Here is an 18595-nt window from a genome sequence, read left to right as displayed (position 1 = left end):
CCCACATCCCCCGTATTGCAAGGTGGATTCTTAACCACTGGACCACTAGGGAAGCCCCCTGCTTTACTTTTCTTAAGAGTTTAAATTACATACACAATGGGTCTTCCATATTGATCTGTGGTTGGTTGAAACCATGGATGCAGAACCTGCAGATACCGAGGGCCAGTTGTGCTCTGGTGTTTTATATAAAGAACTTGAGCATCTGCAGATATTGGTATCTGAGTGGGTCCTGTACCCTAACCCAAAACATACATGTATGTTTGTGTTAGTTGCTCAATCATGTCCAACTCTTTGCAGTTCCATGGACTATAGCCCTCCAGGCTCCTCTGTCCATGGAATTCTCTTGGCAAGAATACTGGAATGGGCTGCCATTCCTTTCTCCAGGAAATCTTCCCAACCTGAGGATCACACATGGGTCTCCTGAATTGCAGGCAGATTCTTTATCATCTGAGCCACAGGGAAGTCTGCGTGTGTGTATGTATCCTTAAATAATATATAGTTTTTCTTGCTGCTGATCTTTATGTAAGTGGCATCAAACTGGTATGTTCCTTGGCAACTTACATTTTTTTTTGCATAAAACCATGTGAGATTAAACCATGTTGATGCATTAAATGCCTCAACTAAATGTTCATCCAATGCCTCAACTAATGCTTCAATTAAATGTTTATTCTTCTTCCCTGTTACATAGTTTTCCACTCCATAGATATATTTAAATTCACTTATCCATTCTCTGTTGATATTTGGGGTGTTATTATAAATAGCAAATTTAGCAGGTTCTTTTTTACTATTATAAATTACGATGTTGCAAATGTGTTATGCTCCTGTCTCCTGGTATACATGGGAAAGATCTTCTCCATATTTTGTAAGTGGGAGTGAGATTGCTGGGTCAAAAGGTATGAACATTTTCTACTTCATTTAGTATTTCCATGTGTTTTGCGAAGAGGATATACCAGTTTACACATCTAACATCAGAGTATGAGTCTCCATTGATTCCATCCTTGGCAATACATTTTATAATTTTAATTTTTAATTATGAACATATGATAGCATATTTACAAGAGACTTGAAAAATACAGAACAAAGTTACATATAGTTCCACTATATGTTACAATTACTTTTTTCAAGTAGATAAATTAAGGTTTTTAGTTGGAGTTTCAATATCAAAGTCTCAAAAATTAATAGAATGCATGTACATTCTATTATTACTTCTACGTAATAGAAGATTCTTCTCTTCTATTACAGAGAAGTAGGATGACATAGTAGACCTGAAAAGCACTATGAACCAATTCAACAATTAAAATTTATACAATTTTCACACAACAGTAGGATACAAATTCTGTTCAAGTTCCCATAGACTGTAAACTGGGAGACACTGGAACATATCCAGGGACATAAAACATGGTGCAAAAATTTCATGGTCTAAAGGTAGCAGTACATTTTTTTTTCAGGCCCTGCTGTGCAGCAGGTAGGATCTTGGTTCCCCAACCAGGAGGTGAACCTGTGCCCCCTGCATTGGGAGCGTAGAGTCTTAACCACTGGGCCACCAAGGAGATCCCCTTGGCAATATTTTTTATTATCTAACTTTTGTCTTTGCCAGTCTTGTTGGTATAAAATGGCAGCTCTTTCTGCTTTTTATGGGCATTGCCTTGATTACTTATGAGATTAAATGTTTTTCATATTTTTTGCTCAATATTGCTTCCTCTTCTGTGTTGAATTCCTTGTGTGTTTCTGATGTATCTCCATCCATTCAGTACAGCTGTGTATGGGCTATGTTAGGATAGAAAAGGGAGCAAAGGCAGGTGCTGACTGCAGGCTGCTGCTTTTTCTACGAAGGTCCTGAGGAGTCAGGAAGTGGGCGCTATGGACCCCATTATGCAACCGACACAGAGGCTGGTGAAGATGATGACACGTTTGAAGACGACTTAGATTTGGATATTTCCTTTGAGGAGGTAACAAGAAGTCCAGCCTGGGTGTTTTTGTTTCCTTGCTGAACAAAGTGGTTTAGTCAATGGACCACAAACATCTTACTTAAGAGTTACTTAAATTGGCTCACTTAAATTGGCTCATTTGCTTCTAAAACATATTTATTTCCTCTGACTATTAGTCTCCAGGTGATTGTAAATGAATAGTAACTAGATATCAACTATGCTGATGTTCTAAAGTCAGCCTCTGCTTGTTGACTTCACCATTTGGCAAAAGCATATTTAGATTCCAAGCAAGTGAAATTTTATAAAGTCAATATTGATACAGAAATGAACAATTCCTTGAAAAAGTAATGTGCCTTAATGATGCTGTAATAAAGATAAATCATGTAATATCAGTTTTAGCACTGATTTTCTGAGTAATACAGGGGAAGGTACTTAAAATTCTTGAACCTGAAGTTCTTTATCCATAAACTGGAGTCACTACTATTTGCCGTCTCTACCTCCCAAGGTTTGGGGAAATATCAAAATAACTGTAGTTTCATGTATTAGACATCAGCCATAAATAAGGAAACCTAATTACTGTGCTCCATGTTAATCCTGAACTTCTTTTCCTTCTCTGTCTTTAGGTTAAACCACTTCCTGCTATCAAAGAAGGGAATAAGAAATTTTTTGTGGAATCCAAGATGGCACCTAGACCGAACCCAATGACTGTTTCTAGGCTTGTCCCCCCAACCCCAGCATCTCTCCCCACAACTGCAGTGGCTCCCCAGCCCACTCCAGTGGACAGGAAAGGAAAGCATGGTGTGGCTATGATGCCAAGGCTTTTTGACACGTCTTGTGATGAAACTGTTTGCTCTGCCGACAGCTTTTGTGTCAGTGACTACACCTGGGGGGGCTCTCGATGCCACTGCAACCTGGGCAAAGGTGGTGAGAGCTGCTCAGAAGGTGGGTGCATGGGGGAGTGGGTGGGGATCAATGCCACTGCAATCTGGGCAAAGGGGGTGAGAGCTGCTCAGAAGGTGGGTGCATGGGGGAGTGGGTGGGGATCGATGCCACTGCAACCTGGGCAAAGGGGGTGAGAGCTGCTCAGAAGGTGGGTGCGTGGGGGAGTGGGTGGGGATCGATGCCACTGCAACCTGGGCAAGGGGTGAGAGCTGCTCAGAAGGTGGGCTTGGGGGAGTGGGTGGGGAACGTGGTGGTGAGCTGACCCTACAGGGAGCCATAGAGCAGTACTTCAGTCCACGCAGATTCCTTCTTGTCCTTTTCCTAAGATGAGCCCTTTCTTCCATGTTTTAGTTATTAAACTAGCTAGTTAGCAATACAGGGCAAATGTGAGTCTTCCATTGCTTCTAGTTGAATAGCAGCCATATTCCTGTATGTGCCAAACATGCAGTCCTTTTGGAGCAATGCGTAAATCATCCCAATGGCACCTTGGGGGTGGGTTTACTTTTGTGACGCCTCTTCTACAACAAATACAGCAGAAATCTGTGCGTGAAGGTCAAGAAGGATACTAGTTGAGCCAACGCGTATCACACAGTTGTGCAATGTGAAAGTAGGTGTCAGTGGCCTTAGAGCCACTGATTTCTTTATAGAGTGGCAAGTAACAATCTCCAGAGATCTGGTTTCTCCCTAAGAACTTCAGAAGCTCAATGCCCCCAGGAATGAGAATCCTAGGGGTAAAGAGTAGAGAAATGAAGATGGTAAGCTAGGCTTAACAGACTATCGGGAGTTTTACTTAATGATAATCCAAGCAATGGTGTTGTGTATTGATGTTTTGCATTTGAAGAAGTGAGCAAACAGCATTCTTTTGTCTTTTTATTTTTTCAGATATTGTTATACAGTATCCTCAGTTCTTTGGTCACTCCTATGTAACCTTTGAACCCTTGAAGAACTCTTACCAGGCATTTCAAATTACTCTTGAATTTAGGGTAAGAAGGATTAATCCTTTTATGAGCGCCTGTTGGGCACCGTAACACAGCAATGTGCTGCATCAAAGGGAGAAGGAGAAGGGGAGAGGAAGCAGAGGGTAAACCCACTCACAGGGCAGCGAGAACCATGGGTACATTTGCACACTCAAGGGCTGCAGCAAAGGGAGAGTGGGTTGTGTATGTTACCAAACTATGGAAATGGCTGGTCTGAAAGTTCCCAAGAAGAATGTTTGGGTTCCAGCCATATTACTCATGTCAACCTAAAAGTTGAGAATTACGTTTCATTCAGCAGATTTGCTGAGGACTTGAGCCCAATTGCTGAGGACTTAAAGGGCTTTCCTGACAGCTCAAATGGTAAAGAATCTGCCTGCAATGCGGGAGACCAGGGTTCAGTCCCTGGCTTAGGAAGACCACCTGGAGAAGGAAATGGCAACCCACTCTAAGTACTCTTGCCCAGAGAATTCCGTGGACAGAAGAGCCTGTTGGGCTACAGTCCATGAGGTCCCAGAGAGTTGAACCCAATTGAGTAACTAACACTTTCGCACTTTAAACCTAATAGCTCTGAGAGCCTATTCCCTGGGCATAATGTCCTCAAGTCCATCAAATAAAACATAATTCTCAACTCTTAGGTTGTGCTTTTTTTTTTTTTTTTCAGTTGACTTTTATAATCATGACCAGGCCAGGATTTCAGAAGGCATAAATGCATTCTTCATCCCCAAATCCCTTTAATGGAAGCCCAGACAACCTTCCTTGTTATGACTGCACCTGCACAGATAGAAAAACAGTTATAAGCAACCCTGGCACATGCTGACGGCCCAATAGGTGTTCTTCACGATGAATCAGCTGCAGTGCCTTCAGCTTAAAGGGGTTCTTTTGGGTATCTCAGATGACAGGAATAGGTTTGGAGATAGGGAAAAAAGTCCCCTTTAAGGTCAGAGTGTTGAGAATCCACAAGATGACTTGTCCCGGTCTAGGACAGGCAGCATGGGTGAAAACCAAACTAGTCCATGGGCTGCTTGTATTGTCTTGTTCTCCTAATGCAAGGAAAGATGCAAATTTGCTTGGGAAGTAAAAAAAGGAAAAACTGGAATGCTCTTTGGTGAGAATAGAATTTGATGAGGGTGAGAGGAGCCCCCGTGGGACCACGGCCTCTGTGCACACGGTTGCCTTGGGCTCTGCTGGTGGGTCCAGCAGGGGTAAAGAGTGGGTCAGATATGGGGCTGCCTTCCTCTCACATCACTGCCAAGTTCCTCATACACTGTTCATGTTGCTGCCCTTGTTTATTGAAAATGAACTAGAACTGTGTACCTGGGAATTAATTGGAGTCTGCATGCTTGTAAATAGGACCTCAGTGGAGATGCTCGAGTTTCGTGTCCATGAGTGTTTCTGGGTGGTCCTCTTTGGAAGGGGAGGTGCTCATTATTCATGTGGCTTTTGTTTGTTTAATAACAGGCAGAGGCTGAGGACGGCTTACTGCTCTACTGCGGGGAGAATGAGCATGGCAGGGGGGATTTCATGTCCCTGGCTGTCATCCGGCGCTCGCTCCAGTTCAGGTAATTCCTGGAAGAAACCCCTGGAATGTTTAATACTACCCTACAATGTGTTTTCCTTTCTGTACTGTGAACAAAACCTATACTCGATTTATAGTGTAAATAAAGGAACTATGTGTATTATGGAGCCTGGACCAGTCTACTAAATACTGGGGTATCAAGATAGCAGGGTAACCTCTGAAATTTGAGTCTGGAACCTTGTGATCATTCATTCACTCAACAGCAAATGTTTTCTTGAGCTCCCACAGTGTACCTGGCACTGCGGTAGTGCCTGGGGATGCAGCAGTGAGCCAGAGCCCGTCAAGTTCCTTCTTTCCCGGAGCTCTGGTGGATGCGATGGGAAGAAGGCTGGGACCTTCTCCTTGTTCCCTGTGGTAGATTCAGCTGACAGCCACGGAGCCCAGAGAGGAGCCCACAGCCTCCTGGAGGTTCCTAGAGACTCAGACCATATCCTCATCTTCCCTCCAGACTGTGATGGACTGTTTGACTTACCTCCTCTGCCCTGATCATTTGTGTCCCAGTGCATCTTGGAAGCCACCCACCTTTGGTTTCTGTGTGGTTTTCTGGAGGCAGAGTTCTGTGGATGTGTTTTAATCATCCTCACAGAGGTGTACATGGGACTATTTGATGAGGTCAGCCAAGTGCTTCTCCATGGCTTACTGGTCAACATCCCCATGGTAACATTCCCTGGTGACCTGACCTTCAACAAGTGACTTAACCTCTCCAACTCTGTGTTACCTCCCAGAGTTACTGTGAGGATTAAATGCATTAATACATAAGAGTACTTAGAGCAGTACCTGAACCATACATAGCAAGCACTCAGTAAGCACCAAAACCATTATTGTTTTTTTTATTATTTCAGCACCAAAATTACTTTTGGTTAAGATAGATAAGACTGTCTGTGAAACGTTCCACATGGGGTAGAAAATTACCCCTGCCTCCTGCATCCTTTGCTAAATGCATTGCTTGATGGGAGATTGAGTTCAGCTAGTAGGATCCAGGGCAGTGGTCCCTAACCTCGTGGGCTCTAATGCTTGGAGTATCTGAAGGACTCTGCTAGCCCTGCTGGTTATTTGCTAGTAGCAGCTCTCCATCTCTGCAATTCCTACTGTGTGATTTTGAGATCACCCCCTCTAGGTCAGCCAGTTCTGCAATGCCTCTCCAACCCATTCCTGTCCATTGAGGATCAGGAGACAAAGGGAGGCCATGAGAAGCAGGCTGCAATTAGTGCACATCCTGGAAAGGACAACACTGTATGTCATGGTCAGTGTCCCCCGCTGACAGCCTCAGGACCCAAGGGGGAGGTGCTATGGTGGCTGCTTAGAACTTAGCTGGAAGGGGTCAGAATTCTAGATGTCAGGTGTAGTGACCGGAGGGCACCCCAGAACATACGGAGGTTGGGGGAAAAAAAACAAGAATAATGCAACTGTCTGAGAATGCTCCTTCTCCACCCACACCCGCTCTGAGCCGCAGCTTCCCATGGAAACCACACCTGCCCTCAGGCCCAGCTGAACACAGATGGCAGTGCTGCCCAGCTTGCCAAAATAAGTGTGAAGACCTGTTTTGGGGTTTTTTTTTCAACATTTTATTAATATCACTGAGGCTGTCATTTGGGAGTTGTGGGAAGTCCCCAGAGAAATCCCTGGACGCAGAGTGACTCAAGCTCTAATTCTCCTCACCTTGAATCCATGTTTAGTATCCAGCCATCTCTGAGAAGGAGAGAGAGGATCTTAGCTGCCCAGGATTCTCTGAGTTACAGAGAAAGTCGGGTTAAAGGAGGCCCCACGTTGAAAGGTCCTGCAGGCAGATTAAAGACAAGACTGAAGTGGTCCTAGGGAAGAGGCGTCTTTCTAAGGAAGTTTTTCTGTGTATGGATTTAAACAGCCCTTGATACCCATAAGCTTAGCTCTGAACAGACGGGCTCTTAATGAAGCTATTACTGCCCTGGAAATGATGTCCATTGAGTCTGAACACAATAGTGAGCTTCCCTGGTAGCACAGCTGGTAAAGAATTCGCCTGCAATGTGGGAGACCTGGGTTCAATCCCTGGGTTGGGAAGATCCCCTGGAGAAGGGAACAGCTATCCACTCCAGTATTCTGGCCTGGAGAATTCCATGGACTACACAGTTGCAAAGAGTTGGACACAACTGAGCGACTTTCACTTTCACTTTGATCTAAGAGTTTTCTTTTCTTCCCCCACAGGTTTAACTGTGGAACTGGGGTCGCCATCATTGTAAGTGAGACCAAAATCAAACTCGGGGGCTGGCACACCGTTACGCTCTACAGAGATGGGTTGAATGGGCTGCTGCAGCTGAACAATGGCACCCCAGTGACCGGCCAGTCCCAGGTGAGTGCGCGCCTCATTCGCACCCTCCCGCCCAGCACTCTGGGAGGGTCCCGCTGTAGAGAGCTGGCAGATGGACTGTTTTGCATGGTATACTCAGGCAACCCAGCTCTGCCAGCTTTTCCATTGAAGGTGGGCTTTCAGGGCTCATGTCCATTGCACACCTACTGAGGAAGGGGACTGAATATGCCGACATCATGGCCCTGGGTGCAGGGACATGCAGGAGGCCTTGTACCTGAGGATATGTTCTTTTTCTACAAGGACATCAAAGCGGAGGAAGACTCCTGTTGGAAGAATTGAAGCCATTATTAGTGCCAGACACGAAGCTTACTTTTAAGACAGAGGTGTCGTAACCCTGTGACTTTAGAAAATCATCCCGAAAGGTTCACTTGGTTCAATATGCAGGCATAATCTATTCATCCACCTTTTTTGGGGCCATGATTATAGGAAGTGGTAAAACAATTTAACTGTTGGGCTACTCAGCAAATCACCTAGGTATTCACATATTTGTCATGCTCTGAGCAATTTTAGGACTGTGTTTAGAATAAACAGTTTGGATTAGCAACCTGCCAAGGAACCAAGTCTGTAATTATAATCAGGCAGGTGTTTGTATTCTCTGAGGAAAAAAGTAGCAAGAAAGCCTTTGTGTATATGTGTGTAGCTTTCTCCTTCCTAGGCTCTTCATATTCTTTGCTGACAAGGCAAGTTGTATAAAGGGTCATGACTTGCTACTAAAAAAAAAAGAATAGAAAAAATAAACCTCATCATTTGGATCCCAGTGTTTCCAAAGGAACAAGAATACAAATGTAGTGAATGTGAATCCAAGAAGATCATTATACAGATATGCATATATTTCTAAGGAAGGGAAAAGAGGATAAACGCACTGCAGACTCAATAAATGCCAGAACAATGGGCCTACTATGGTTAAAATTAAATTTGATAGGAATAAAGAAGCTTTGAACTTGGGTTCAAAATACTAACCTAAATACAAGGTGGAGAAGCTGTAACAGAAGTAATACATGTATGAGTATCATATGGTTTAAAACAAAGAAATTCAATGAAGGTAAATAAATAGGGCCATATGATAACATGCTAAAGAAATTATAGGTTACATTAATAAAGGCATAGCATCTAGAAAAATGGAGGTGATGATCCTGTTCTATTCTGGTGCCTATGTATATAGTTTGCAGTGCTCTAACAGTTAGGAAGATCCCCTGGAGTAGGAAATGGCAGCCCACTCCAGGATTCTTACCTGGAAAGTTCCATGGGCAGAGGAGCTTGGTGGGCCATAGTCCATGGGGTCAAAGTCAGTCAGACATGACTGAGCATGCACAACAGTGATTCTAATCCTCAGATAGAATTGCCTTCAGAGTATATGATTTATTGAATATAATAATTAATTACAAAAGGTATATAGTTTTGTGGATACTCAGGGTAACATCTGCCTCTCTACTACCAGGATTTGCTAAGCAAGTTGTATAAGTCAGACTGCAAGTATAGAGTGTTTAAGAAACTGTCTTGAGAGATAGTGTCTGTTTTATGTCAGGGTTCCCCCAAAACAGACCTGAGTTGATGAGTCTATGCAAATGATTCACTAAGAAAGGAATCCCATAGGAAACCTGCGATAGAAGGGATTACAATGAACAAGGGAGGGACAGAAGTCAGCAAGAATGAGATCTCAGGCAAAGTTGACCAGGATCTGGCGTTAGCCCGATCCTCCAGGGGAGCTCTGGAGTGTGAGTTGTACCTCGGAGTAGTGCAACCGAAAGCAAGGGGGTTGGACTTTCACAATCACCCATTAAAACCTGTTAAGAGCTGTGCTGAGGGAATGCAAATTCTAGTACCGCCAGTTCTTTCCATAGGCAGGCAATACAGGCTTCAGAGACCCAAAGGTAACCCTCATTAGAGGAAGATAAAGGCTAGGCTCAAAGACTGTTATCTGGGATGTTGTGAAGGGAGCCTCAGAGGAGCTATTCTCCCCTGTGGTGCACTTAATGCTCCAGAAAAGAAGAAAAGGATTTAGCTGTTGGGCTCCTGCTATGGTCCTGGATCAGGGAATGGGGTCAGAGGGATGGGATGAGATGAGGATGGGATCCAAAAGAAGTAAATCCTGAGGCTCTTGATGAAATAAGCCAACCAGGCACTCAATTCACCTAACAAAAAATGTAAATAATTAACCCTTAAAATCCACTGTAAATACTTCGAAACTGCCTAGCTCACATTTAATACACTATTTATAAATGATTCTTATCTATTCATTAGAAAAGATAAAGCAATGAATAGATGTTTTACTTATTGATAACAAAAGTATAAAGGGTAAAGATTACATTTCAGTGGCTTACATTCTGCAAATTTTATAACTACTGGCAGCATGCCTTTACCCAGCCCTTCTCTATACCTTTTAATCCAAACAAATGAGATATTTCTGCAATAAAAAACAAATAACCAAGAGCACCTTAATTTTGTCCCACTTCATGTTCAACTCTGTATTTTATAACCTCAAAACCTACAATCCAAATTGTGGTTTAGTCTAAGATTGGAAATGTCCCTACTTAGCTGTAATAAGACTTTAAAAAAATGTATCCATGAGTAAATTTCAAAATATTTTGCAACTCAGTCTTGGCAATTTCCGTCTCTCTCACAAATGCCTCTTGCAGGACATAGTATAAAGGTGACCAGGATAGTAAAAGGATAAACGTTAGCCCACGTATACACAAAATTAGTATTATCACCTTTTGAGACACAGAATAGTCCTATGGCCCATCCAAGATACACAGTAAATTGGTGTCAGGACTGGAAAGAGAAAGTTTGTTTTGGATGCCCAGCACGGTACACTGCCTGTTGGCTTGCTCTTGGTTTTGACTGACCTTCCTTTCCCTTCGAGGCATTCCAAAGTCATCCCTTCTCAAAACACAGCTGTCTGAGTTTCCAGTGCTAACTGTGGGTTTAATTTTCCAGTAGGACAATGACTTAAAGATAAATATGGGTGGAAGAAAATCCATAAATTGGATATATGGATATCCATATACATCCATATATATATGATGAATGGATAAAGAAGATGTGGTAATATATAGCTTCCCTATTGGTTCTGCTGGTAAAGAATCTGCCTGCAGTGCCAGAGACCTGGGCTCGATCCCTGGATTGGGAAGATCCCCTGGAAAAGGGAACGTCTACCCTGTAGTATTCTGGCCTGGAGAATTCCATGGACTGTGTAGTCCATGTGGTTGTATGGAATACTGCTGCTGCTAAGTCGCTTCAGTTGTGGACCCCATAGACGGCAGTCCACCAGGCTTCTCCGTCCATGGGATTTTCCAGGCAAGAACACTGGAGTGGGTTGTCATTGCCTTCTCCAGTGCATGAAAGTGAAAAGTGAAAGTGAAGTCGCTCAGTCGTGTCCGACTCAGCAACCCCATGGACTGCAGCCTACCAGGCTGCTCCGTCCATGGGATTTTCCAGGCAAGAATACTGGAGTGGGGTGCCGTTGCCTTCTCTCTATGGAATACTGCTACTGCTGCTGCTAAGTCACTTCAGTTGTGTCCGACTCTGTGCGACCCCACAGACGGCAGCCCAACAGGCTCCCCCGTCCCTGGGGTTCTCCAGGCAAGAACACTGGAGTGGGTTGCCATTTCCTTCTCCAATGCATGAAAGTGAAAAGTGAAAGTGAAGTCGCTCGGTCGTGTCCGACTCTTAGCGACCCCATGGACTGCAGCCTACTAGGCTCCTCCAACCATGGGATTTTCCAAGCAAAAGTACTGGAGTGGGGTGCCATTGCCTTCTCTACTACTCAGCCATAAAATGAATGAAGTTCTGTCATCTGCAGCAACACAGATGGACCTAGAGATCATACTGGCACTGTATTGCATCTTAATCATGTCTCTCATCTGGTGTGTTTTAGCTTTTGACTTTGTTTAGTGAGTTATGGTTTCCATCTTTCTTAAAGGGCCAGTACAGTAAAATTACCTTCCGGACACCTCTCTATCTTGGTGGCGCTCCCAGTGCTTACTGGTTGGTGAGAGCAACAGGGACAAACCGAGGCTTTCAAGGCTGTGTGCAGGCACTCACTGTTAACGGGAAGAGATTGGACCTGAGGCCCTGGCCACTGGGGAAAGCGCTCAGCGGGGCCGATGTGGGTAAGTGGTTGAAAGTGGGAGGTATGCTCCTGTGTGTCGCTTTTCTGCTTTGGGTCAAGGATGGTTAATACAAGCTTCAGGAGGGAGGTGAGCTGACGAGTGAGGTTGGTGCTCTGCAGACCTGATGACTTTGAATCTGAACACCAGGACGTGGTAAATAAGACCACGGGTGCACTGGACCCCCGGTTGTGTCCTGCTGCCGTCTTGGCCTTCTTCCTGAAATGCAGTCTGGTCCAATCTGACGAGGCAACGACAGTTGAGTCCTCCTATGCTTCTTCATCCAGTCCAGTGGAAAAACCAACACAGTAACGTGGAAAGATCTTTTGTATACTGTCTGCTTCTAAAAGAAGTGGTCACATTCTAATTTTGACTGCTGTGCCAAATGCATTATTGTAGCCCTCTCATTTACTCCTCATTGGAGAAGGAAATGGCAGCCCACTCCAGTGTTCTTGCCTGGAGAATCCCAGGGATGGAGGAGCCTGATTGGCTGCGGTCTATGGGGTTGCACAGAGTCAGACACGACTGAAGTGACTCAGCAGCAGCATTTACTCCTCACACTGACTCTAGGAAGTAGAAATTATTACTATGTTTATTTTATATAAGAAGGCACTGGGGCTTGTAAAAGTTGAAGACTTTACCCAAAATAGGGCAGAACTAGGTTTGTGGATATTTTTTTCTATTTTCTTTTTCTAATTAAGACTTGATTGAGTAGTTTAAGGTTCACAGCAAAATTGACAGGAAGGTGCAGAGATTTCCTATATGCCCTCTGTCCGCACACATGTATATCCCCTTCCCGCAATACCAACATCCCCCATCAGAGTGTTTCTGGTGTGCAGCAAGGTGATTTTATTATACATATATACTATAATTTGCATGTGTTAATCCCAAACTCCCAATCCATCCCTCTCCCCCCACCCCTCCTCCTTGGCAACCACAAGTCTGTGCTCTGTGTCTGTGAATCTGCTTCTGTTTTCTAGATAAGTTCTTATTTTGTATCTTAGAATCCACATCTAAGTGGTATCATATGGTATTTGTCTTTCTCTGACTTACTTCACTTAGTATGATAATCTCTAGGTACATCCATGTTGCTTCAGATGACCGAACTTCACTCTTTTTATGACTGAGTAGTATTCCATTGTATATGTACATACTGCATCTTCTTTATCTATTCATCTGCCATTGGAGATTTGGGGTTCTTTCTATGTCTTAGCTTTTGTAAGTGATGATGCTATGAACAGAGGAATGCATGTATCTTTTTGGATTATAGTTTTGTCCAGATATATGCCCAAGAGTGGGATTACTCAGTCATACGTTAGCTCTATTTTCAGTTTTTTGAAGAACCTCTATACTGTTTTCCATAGTGACTGCACCAATTTACATTCCCACCAGTAGTGAAGGAGGGTTCCCTTTTCTCCACACTCTCTCCAGTGTATTTGTATACATTTTAATGATTGGTCCATTTTTAATTGGGTTGTTTATTTTCTTATTACTGAGTTTTAAGAGTTCTTTATATATTTTGGATACAGTTCTTCATCAGGTGTGTTTTTGCAAATATTTTCTTCCAGTCTGGTTTGTCTTCTCAGTCCCTTGACATTGTCTTTCAGAGAGAAGAAGTTTTTAATTTTAATGAAGTTTATCTTATCAATTATTTCTTTCACAGATTCTGCCTTTGGTGTTATATCTAAAAAGTCATCACCTTACCCAAGGACATCTAGGTTTTCACCCATGTTATCTTCTATGAGTTTTATAATTTAATGTTTACTTTTAGGTCTGTGATCCATTTTAAGTTAATTTTTGCAAAGTTTGTAAGGTCTGTGTCTACATTCATTTGTGTGTGTGTGTGATTGCCCAATTGTTCCAGAACCATTTGTTGAAAAACCTAAGATTGCTTTTAAAGCAATAAGGACATTTATTCCATAACTGAAGGCAGCTGATAGATAATTTTAAGGTTGGTTAGTTCAGTGACTGTTTTAGTCAGTTAGGGCCACCGTAACAAAATACCGCAGACTAGGCAATTTAGACAACAGAAATTCATTTTCTCACAGTTCTGGAGGCTGGAAATTCAGGATCAATATGTTGGCAGGTTTGGTTTCTCCGGAGGCCTCTCTCCTTGGCTTGTTGATGGCCATCTTCTCATGGTGTCTGCATGTGGCCTTCCATCTGTGCTTGACTCCCCACCAGTCAGATTGGAGTAGGGCTCACTCACATGACTTCATTTAAACCTTAATTGCCTTCCAAAAGGTGGTATCTCCAAATACAGTCCCATTGGGAGTTAGGGCTTCAACCTATGAATTTGGGGAGGACGTGGTTCAGTCCCTCATAGTGACTCAGTAATGTCAGATCTCTGGGTTGGCGTCTCCGTGGTTCTCTTGTTTCTCACTGATAATCCCAAGATGGTGCCACAGCTCTGAGCATCACATCCTTGTATGACATTCTAGTGGCAAGATATGGCAAGTCCTTTTCTTGGGTCTCTCTGTTCTTGTTGTTTTGAAAGAATGCATGATGAATGCCACATTCCTGCAACCTAGGCTCTACTGTCACATTTGGCTGCATTTACTTTACCACATGGGCTTCCCTGGTAGCTCAGCTGGTAAAGAATCTGCCTGCAGTACAGGAGACCTGGGTTCGATCCCTGGGTTGGGAAGATCCCCTGGAGGAGGGCATGGCAACCCACTCCAGTATTCTTGCCTGGAGAATTCCATGGATAGAGGAGCCTGGCAGGCTGTAGTCCATTGGGTCACAAAGAGTTGGACACGACTGAGCCACTAAGCACGCACGCACACACGCTTCTCCATGTATGATCCTATTCCACCCTCTCTCCATTCCTGCATCAGAGCTATTTGGTACTCATAACTCCAGGTACAGTTGGTTTTTTTTGTTTCTTTGTTTTTTAGCTGATTAGCTGAGCACATGCTACTTATAGCCACCATTTGGAATAACTTTATTCTCCTCAAAATAAAAGCTGTGACAAACCTTGACAGCATATTAAAAAGGAGAGACATTACTTTGCCAACAAAGGTCCATATTATCAAAGCTATGGTTTTTCCAGTAGTCATCTACAGATATGAGAGGTGGACCATAAAGAAGGCTGAGTGCCAAAGAATTGATGCTTTGGAACTGTGGTGTTGGAGAAGACTCTTGAGAGTCCCTTGGACTGCAAGGAGATCAAACCAGTCAATCCTAAAGGAAATCAGTCCTGAATATTCATTGGAAGGACTGATGCTGGAGCTGAAGCTCCAATACTTTGGCCACCTGATGGAAAAAGCTGACTCATTAGAGGAGACCCTGATGCTGGGAAAGACTGAAGGCGGAGGAAAAAGGGACGACAAGGGATGAAATGGTTGAATGGCATCACCGACTCAATGGACATGAGTTTGAGCAATTCTGGGAGATGGTGAAGGACAGGGAAGCCTGGTGTGCTGCAGTCCATGGCGTCACAAGGAGTTGGACATGACTGAACGACTGTAACAACCTCAAGTTTCCTACAATAGGTGCTATGATTAGCCTTAATGTTTACAGATGAGAGCTGGTGCTTCAGAACAGTTAAGTAACTTGCCTAAGGTCACATAGATGGTAAAGCTGATGAATGGTGACCTCAGCAGTTCTGGCTCAGTGTCTGCCCTCTTAACCACATCTGCCACATCAAAGCCTCCTGAACTGGCTTCAAATTGCTTCCTTCTACTTTTCTCACTCCTAAAGGTGACACCATTGTTAAAACTACAAACGATCAAGTTTACTTGAACGGAAAAGATTACTTCCTTCTTGTTATTCCCTATGTCACTTTTCCCCTCAATTGATCACTTAGTCAAGCAAACAATCAACAGGAATAACTAGAACTATTATGAAGGCACCCACTGTGGTAATGTAGGAACCAGCAGGCCCATCAGAAGTCTCCTGTGATGTAGAAGGGTCTGAACTCTGAAGGTAGGTTGCTTGGATTTGGTAGATGAAATCCAGGTAGTTAACTGGTTTGGGACTCAGTACCCCATCTTTCAGATTCCCTGGTGGCTCAGATGGTAAAGAGTCTGCCTGCAATATAGGAGACCCAGGTTTGATTGCTGGGTCAAAAAGATACCCTGAGGAAAGGAATGGCCATCCACTCCAGTATTTTTGCCTGGAGAATCCATGGACAGAGGAGCCTGGCGAGCTACAGTCCACGGGGTCACAAAGGTGATACCACTGATACTACAAACAATAGAGTTTACTTGGAAGAAAATGATTACTCTCTTCTTCTTATTCCCTATGTTACTTTCTCCAACTGAGCCCATCTATAAACATAACTGCCTTATAAGAGTATCTTGTCTAGATGAGTCCTGGTGCATATAGAGTATTAGAATAAAGCCTTGCACATAGCAAATATGTTGTAAATGTTTCCTGTTGTTAATATTATTAATAATAATGTGGCTTCAGTTTATTAATAACAATAATCACAGGGTATAAGTTGTTCCTTCTTTCTTCATTGAACTATCAGGGAAATAGCCCTGAAGGACAGGTCTGGCAATCTCAGGGCTATAGAAACCTCTGACAAGAAGTTAAGAAGTTACAAAGTTGAGCAAGGGCCAATTCCTGACAACGTTTTAAATTCTACAATACCAACCTCTCCATTGAGTGGATAAGCTAGGAGGGTCCACCTTGCAGGCTCTGGGCTCCCTGGGCAGAGCTATAGGCTTATTATTCTATGAATCTTAATTGCAGGCATTGGTCACATGACCTTTTTTCATTTCTTCCCAGTTTCTTTCTCTGTGATAGAACAGGGCTAGCTATCCTTTCTCACCCTCCATATTTGCTTCCCTTTGAGTGTGTTCTGTTGAAGTCCAAGTTCCTATAAGTTAATGTGGTCTCAGCACAGTGGAGACTGGGCTCTTGTAAACAGCGGTAGTTTCTGGTGGAGATGCAGGCTTCCGGAAGAGGGTGAGGACAGTTGCAAGTCATGGCTCCTCCCTCTGATGTCTAACTTGGCATTGCTGTCGTCAGCCTCAATGTTTTCTCTGTCCCACCTCTACCCCCCAACAAACACACTAAACCCATTTCCAGGGGGCCTTTCATTACTCAACCCGTCCCACCTCATCGCTTCATTAAATTTTTTCCAGTTAGTGGACTCTCTCTGAACTCACATTTTAGAATAGTCAGCAATCTCAGCAAAATTTTGCAAACTTTGGCCCAGTGTTTTCTTTTATTATTTCCACCCCAAATCTCCAACCTAAACCACCACCACTCACTTTTTCCAATCCCATCTTGGATCCCCACACCCTGCCGTGTCATGCAGCCAACTCCCCAAATTATTTGAGATTCATGAAGTCTGCAGGGGCCGTGGGTCACACTATGGTTTATCACCCTCTGACTCTTTTTTCCACTCAATAAATACTTAAGCTCATGCTTAGTGCTGGTCACAGCTCTAGGTGCTTAGGATAAAGGAGTGAACAAGATAGGATCCCAGCTCATTCCTCCTGTACTTGCCATGCGTGTGTGTGAGTGTGTGTGTGTGTGTGTGTGCACGCACGCACACGCGCTAAGTTGCTTCAGTTGTGTCCAACTCTGCAACCCCATGGACTGTAGCCTGCCAGGCTCCTCTGTCCACAGGATTCTCCAGGCAAGAATACTCAAGTCAGTTGCCATTTCCTCCTCCAGGAGATGGTCCCGACCCAGGGATCAAACCCGTGTCTCTTATATCTCCTGCACTGGCAGGCAGGTTTTTTTTTTTTTACCACTAACACCAACTGGGAAGCCTGTATGTGCCATGAGGAGGGATCAAATTAATCAAATAATTATCACTCGACAAATGTAAAACTACAATTTGGAGTCAGTGTTACAAAGGGAAAGTGCAATGCTAATGTATTATGGGCGGATTTATGGGGTAGGGGGTCAAGAAAAGGATTTCTGAGGATGTAATGTGAAGTTGCGGAGAAGGCAATGGCACCCCACTCCAGTACTCTTGCCTGGAAAATCCCATGGGCGGAGGAGTCTGGTAGGCTGTGGTCCATGGGGTCGTTAAGAGTCTGACACGGCTGAGCGACTTTACTTTCACTTTTCACTTTCATGCATTGGAGAAGGAAATGGCATCCCACTCCAGTACTCTTGCCTGGAGAATCCCAGGGATGGGGGAGCCTGGCTGGCTTCCATCTGTGGAAGTTGGGATCGCACAGAGTCGGACATGACTGAAGCGACTTAGCAGCAGCAATGTGAAGTTGATATCTCAAGCAAGAGTAGGAGTTAGAAAGCAGAGATGAGAGGGAAGTGTGTTCCAGGCTGAGGAAATGGTCTGTCCCAGTGGGCATGTGTTTGTGGGGGTGTGGATCTCATGATCTAGTTTGTGTTTTGGAAAGATCCCTCTGACTACAGACAGCTTATTGAAAGGGGTCATCCTTAATGGGGGTGCATGTAGGCCAGCTGGGAGCCTGTACAGTAGTTCAGATCAGAGATGACAGGTTTTGATCGAGGGTGAGAGGAATGGCAGACTTGTCGGATCTTTAGCAGAGGAAATAGACAAGCCGCATCACTTGTCTATGAGGGGCAGGGAGGCTGCTCACTGTCCGCGTCTGCTCAGCGTATTGCATTCCGCCCTCTCTTTCCTCCACGAGGACCTCATCTCTCTCCTGCCCCTCACTTCATTATCTTGCATAAACCCACACAACAGCTGGTGAATAGTAGGTGTCGGTGTCAGTTAATGTATGGTTGGTGCCTATACACATGGTCTTGCGAGAACTCCTTCCTCATGC

The 18595-nt window shown here is 44.0% G+C and overlaps 1 protein-coding gene across 2 annotated transcripts in view; it reads left to right on the top strand.

Annotated features, from left to right (window-relative positions):
• EGFLAM (EGF like, fibronectin type III and laminin G domains) overlaps positions 1 to 18595 on the top strand; it is a 193843-nt gene that overhangs the window by 131567 nt on the left and 43681 nt on the right. The window contains exons 8-13 of one of the 2 annotated variants that reach the window (XM_061393685.1): positions 1834 to 1949; positions 2552 to 2870; positions 3753 to 3853; positions 5306 to 5406; positions 7605 to 7749; positions 11690 to 11879. In XM_061393685.1, the coding sequence (XP_061249669.1) occupies positions 1834 to 1949; positions 2552 to 2870; positions 3753 to 3853; positions 5306 to 5406; positions 7605 to 7749; positions 11690 to 11879 (972 nt within the window). Of the gene's footprint in view, positions 1 to 1833; positions 1950 to 2551; positions 2871 to 3069; positions 3091 to 3752; positions 3854 to 5305; positions 5407 to 7604; positions 7750 to 11689; positions 11880 to 18595 lie in introns of those variants that run through there. The other variant, XM_061393686.1, reaches the window with a different exon arrangement.

Source organism: Bos javanicus, chromosome 20 (assembly GCF_032452875.1).
Source record: "Bos javanicus breed banteng chromosome 20, ARS-OSU_banteng_1.0, whole genome shotgun sequence".
Classification (NCBI taxonomy): domain Eukaryota; kingdom Metazoa; phylum Chordata; class Mammalia; order Artiodactyla; family Bovidae; genus Bos; species Bos javanicus.
Note: the sequence above shows the minus strand (reverse complement) of the source record. Positions and strands in the feature narration are given on the sequence as shown.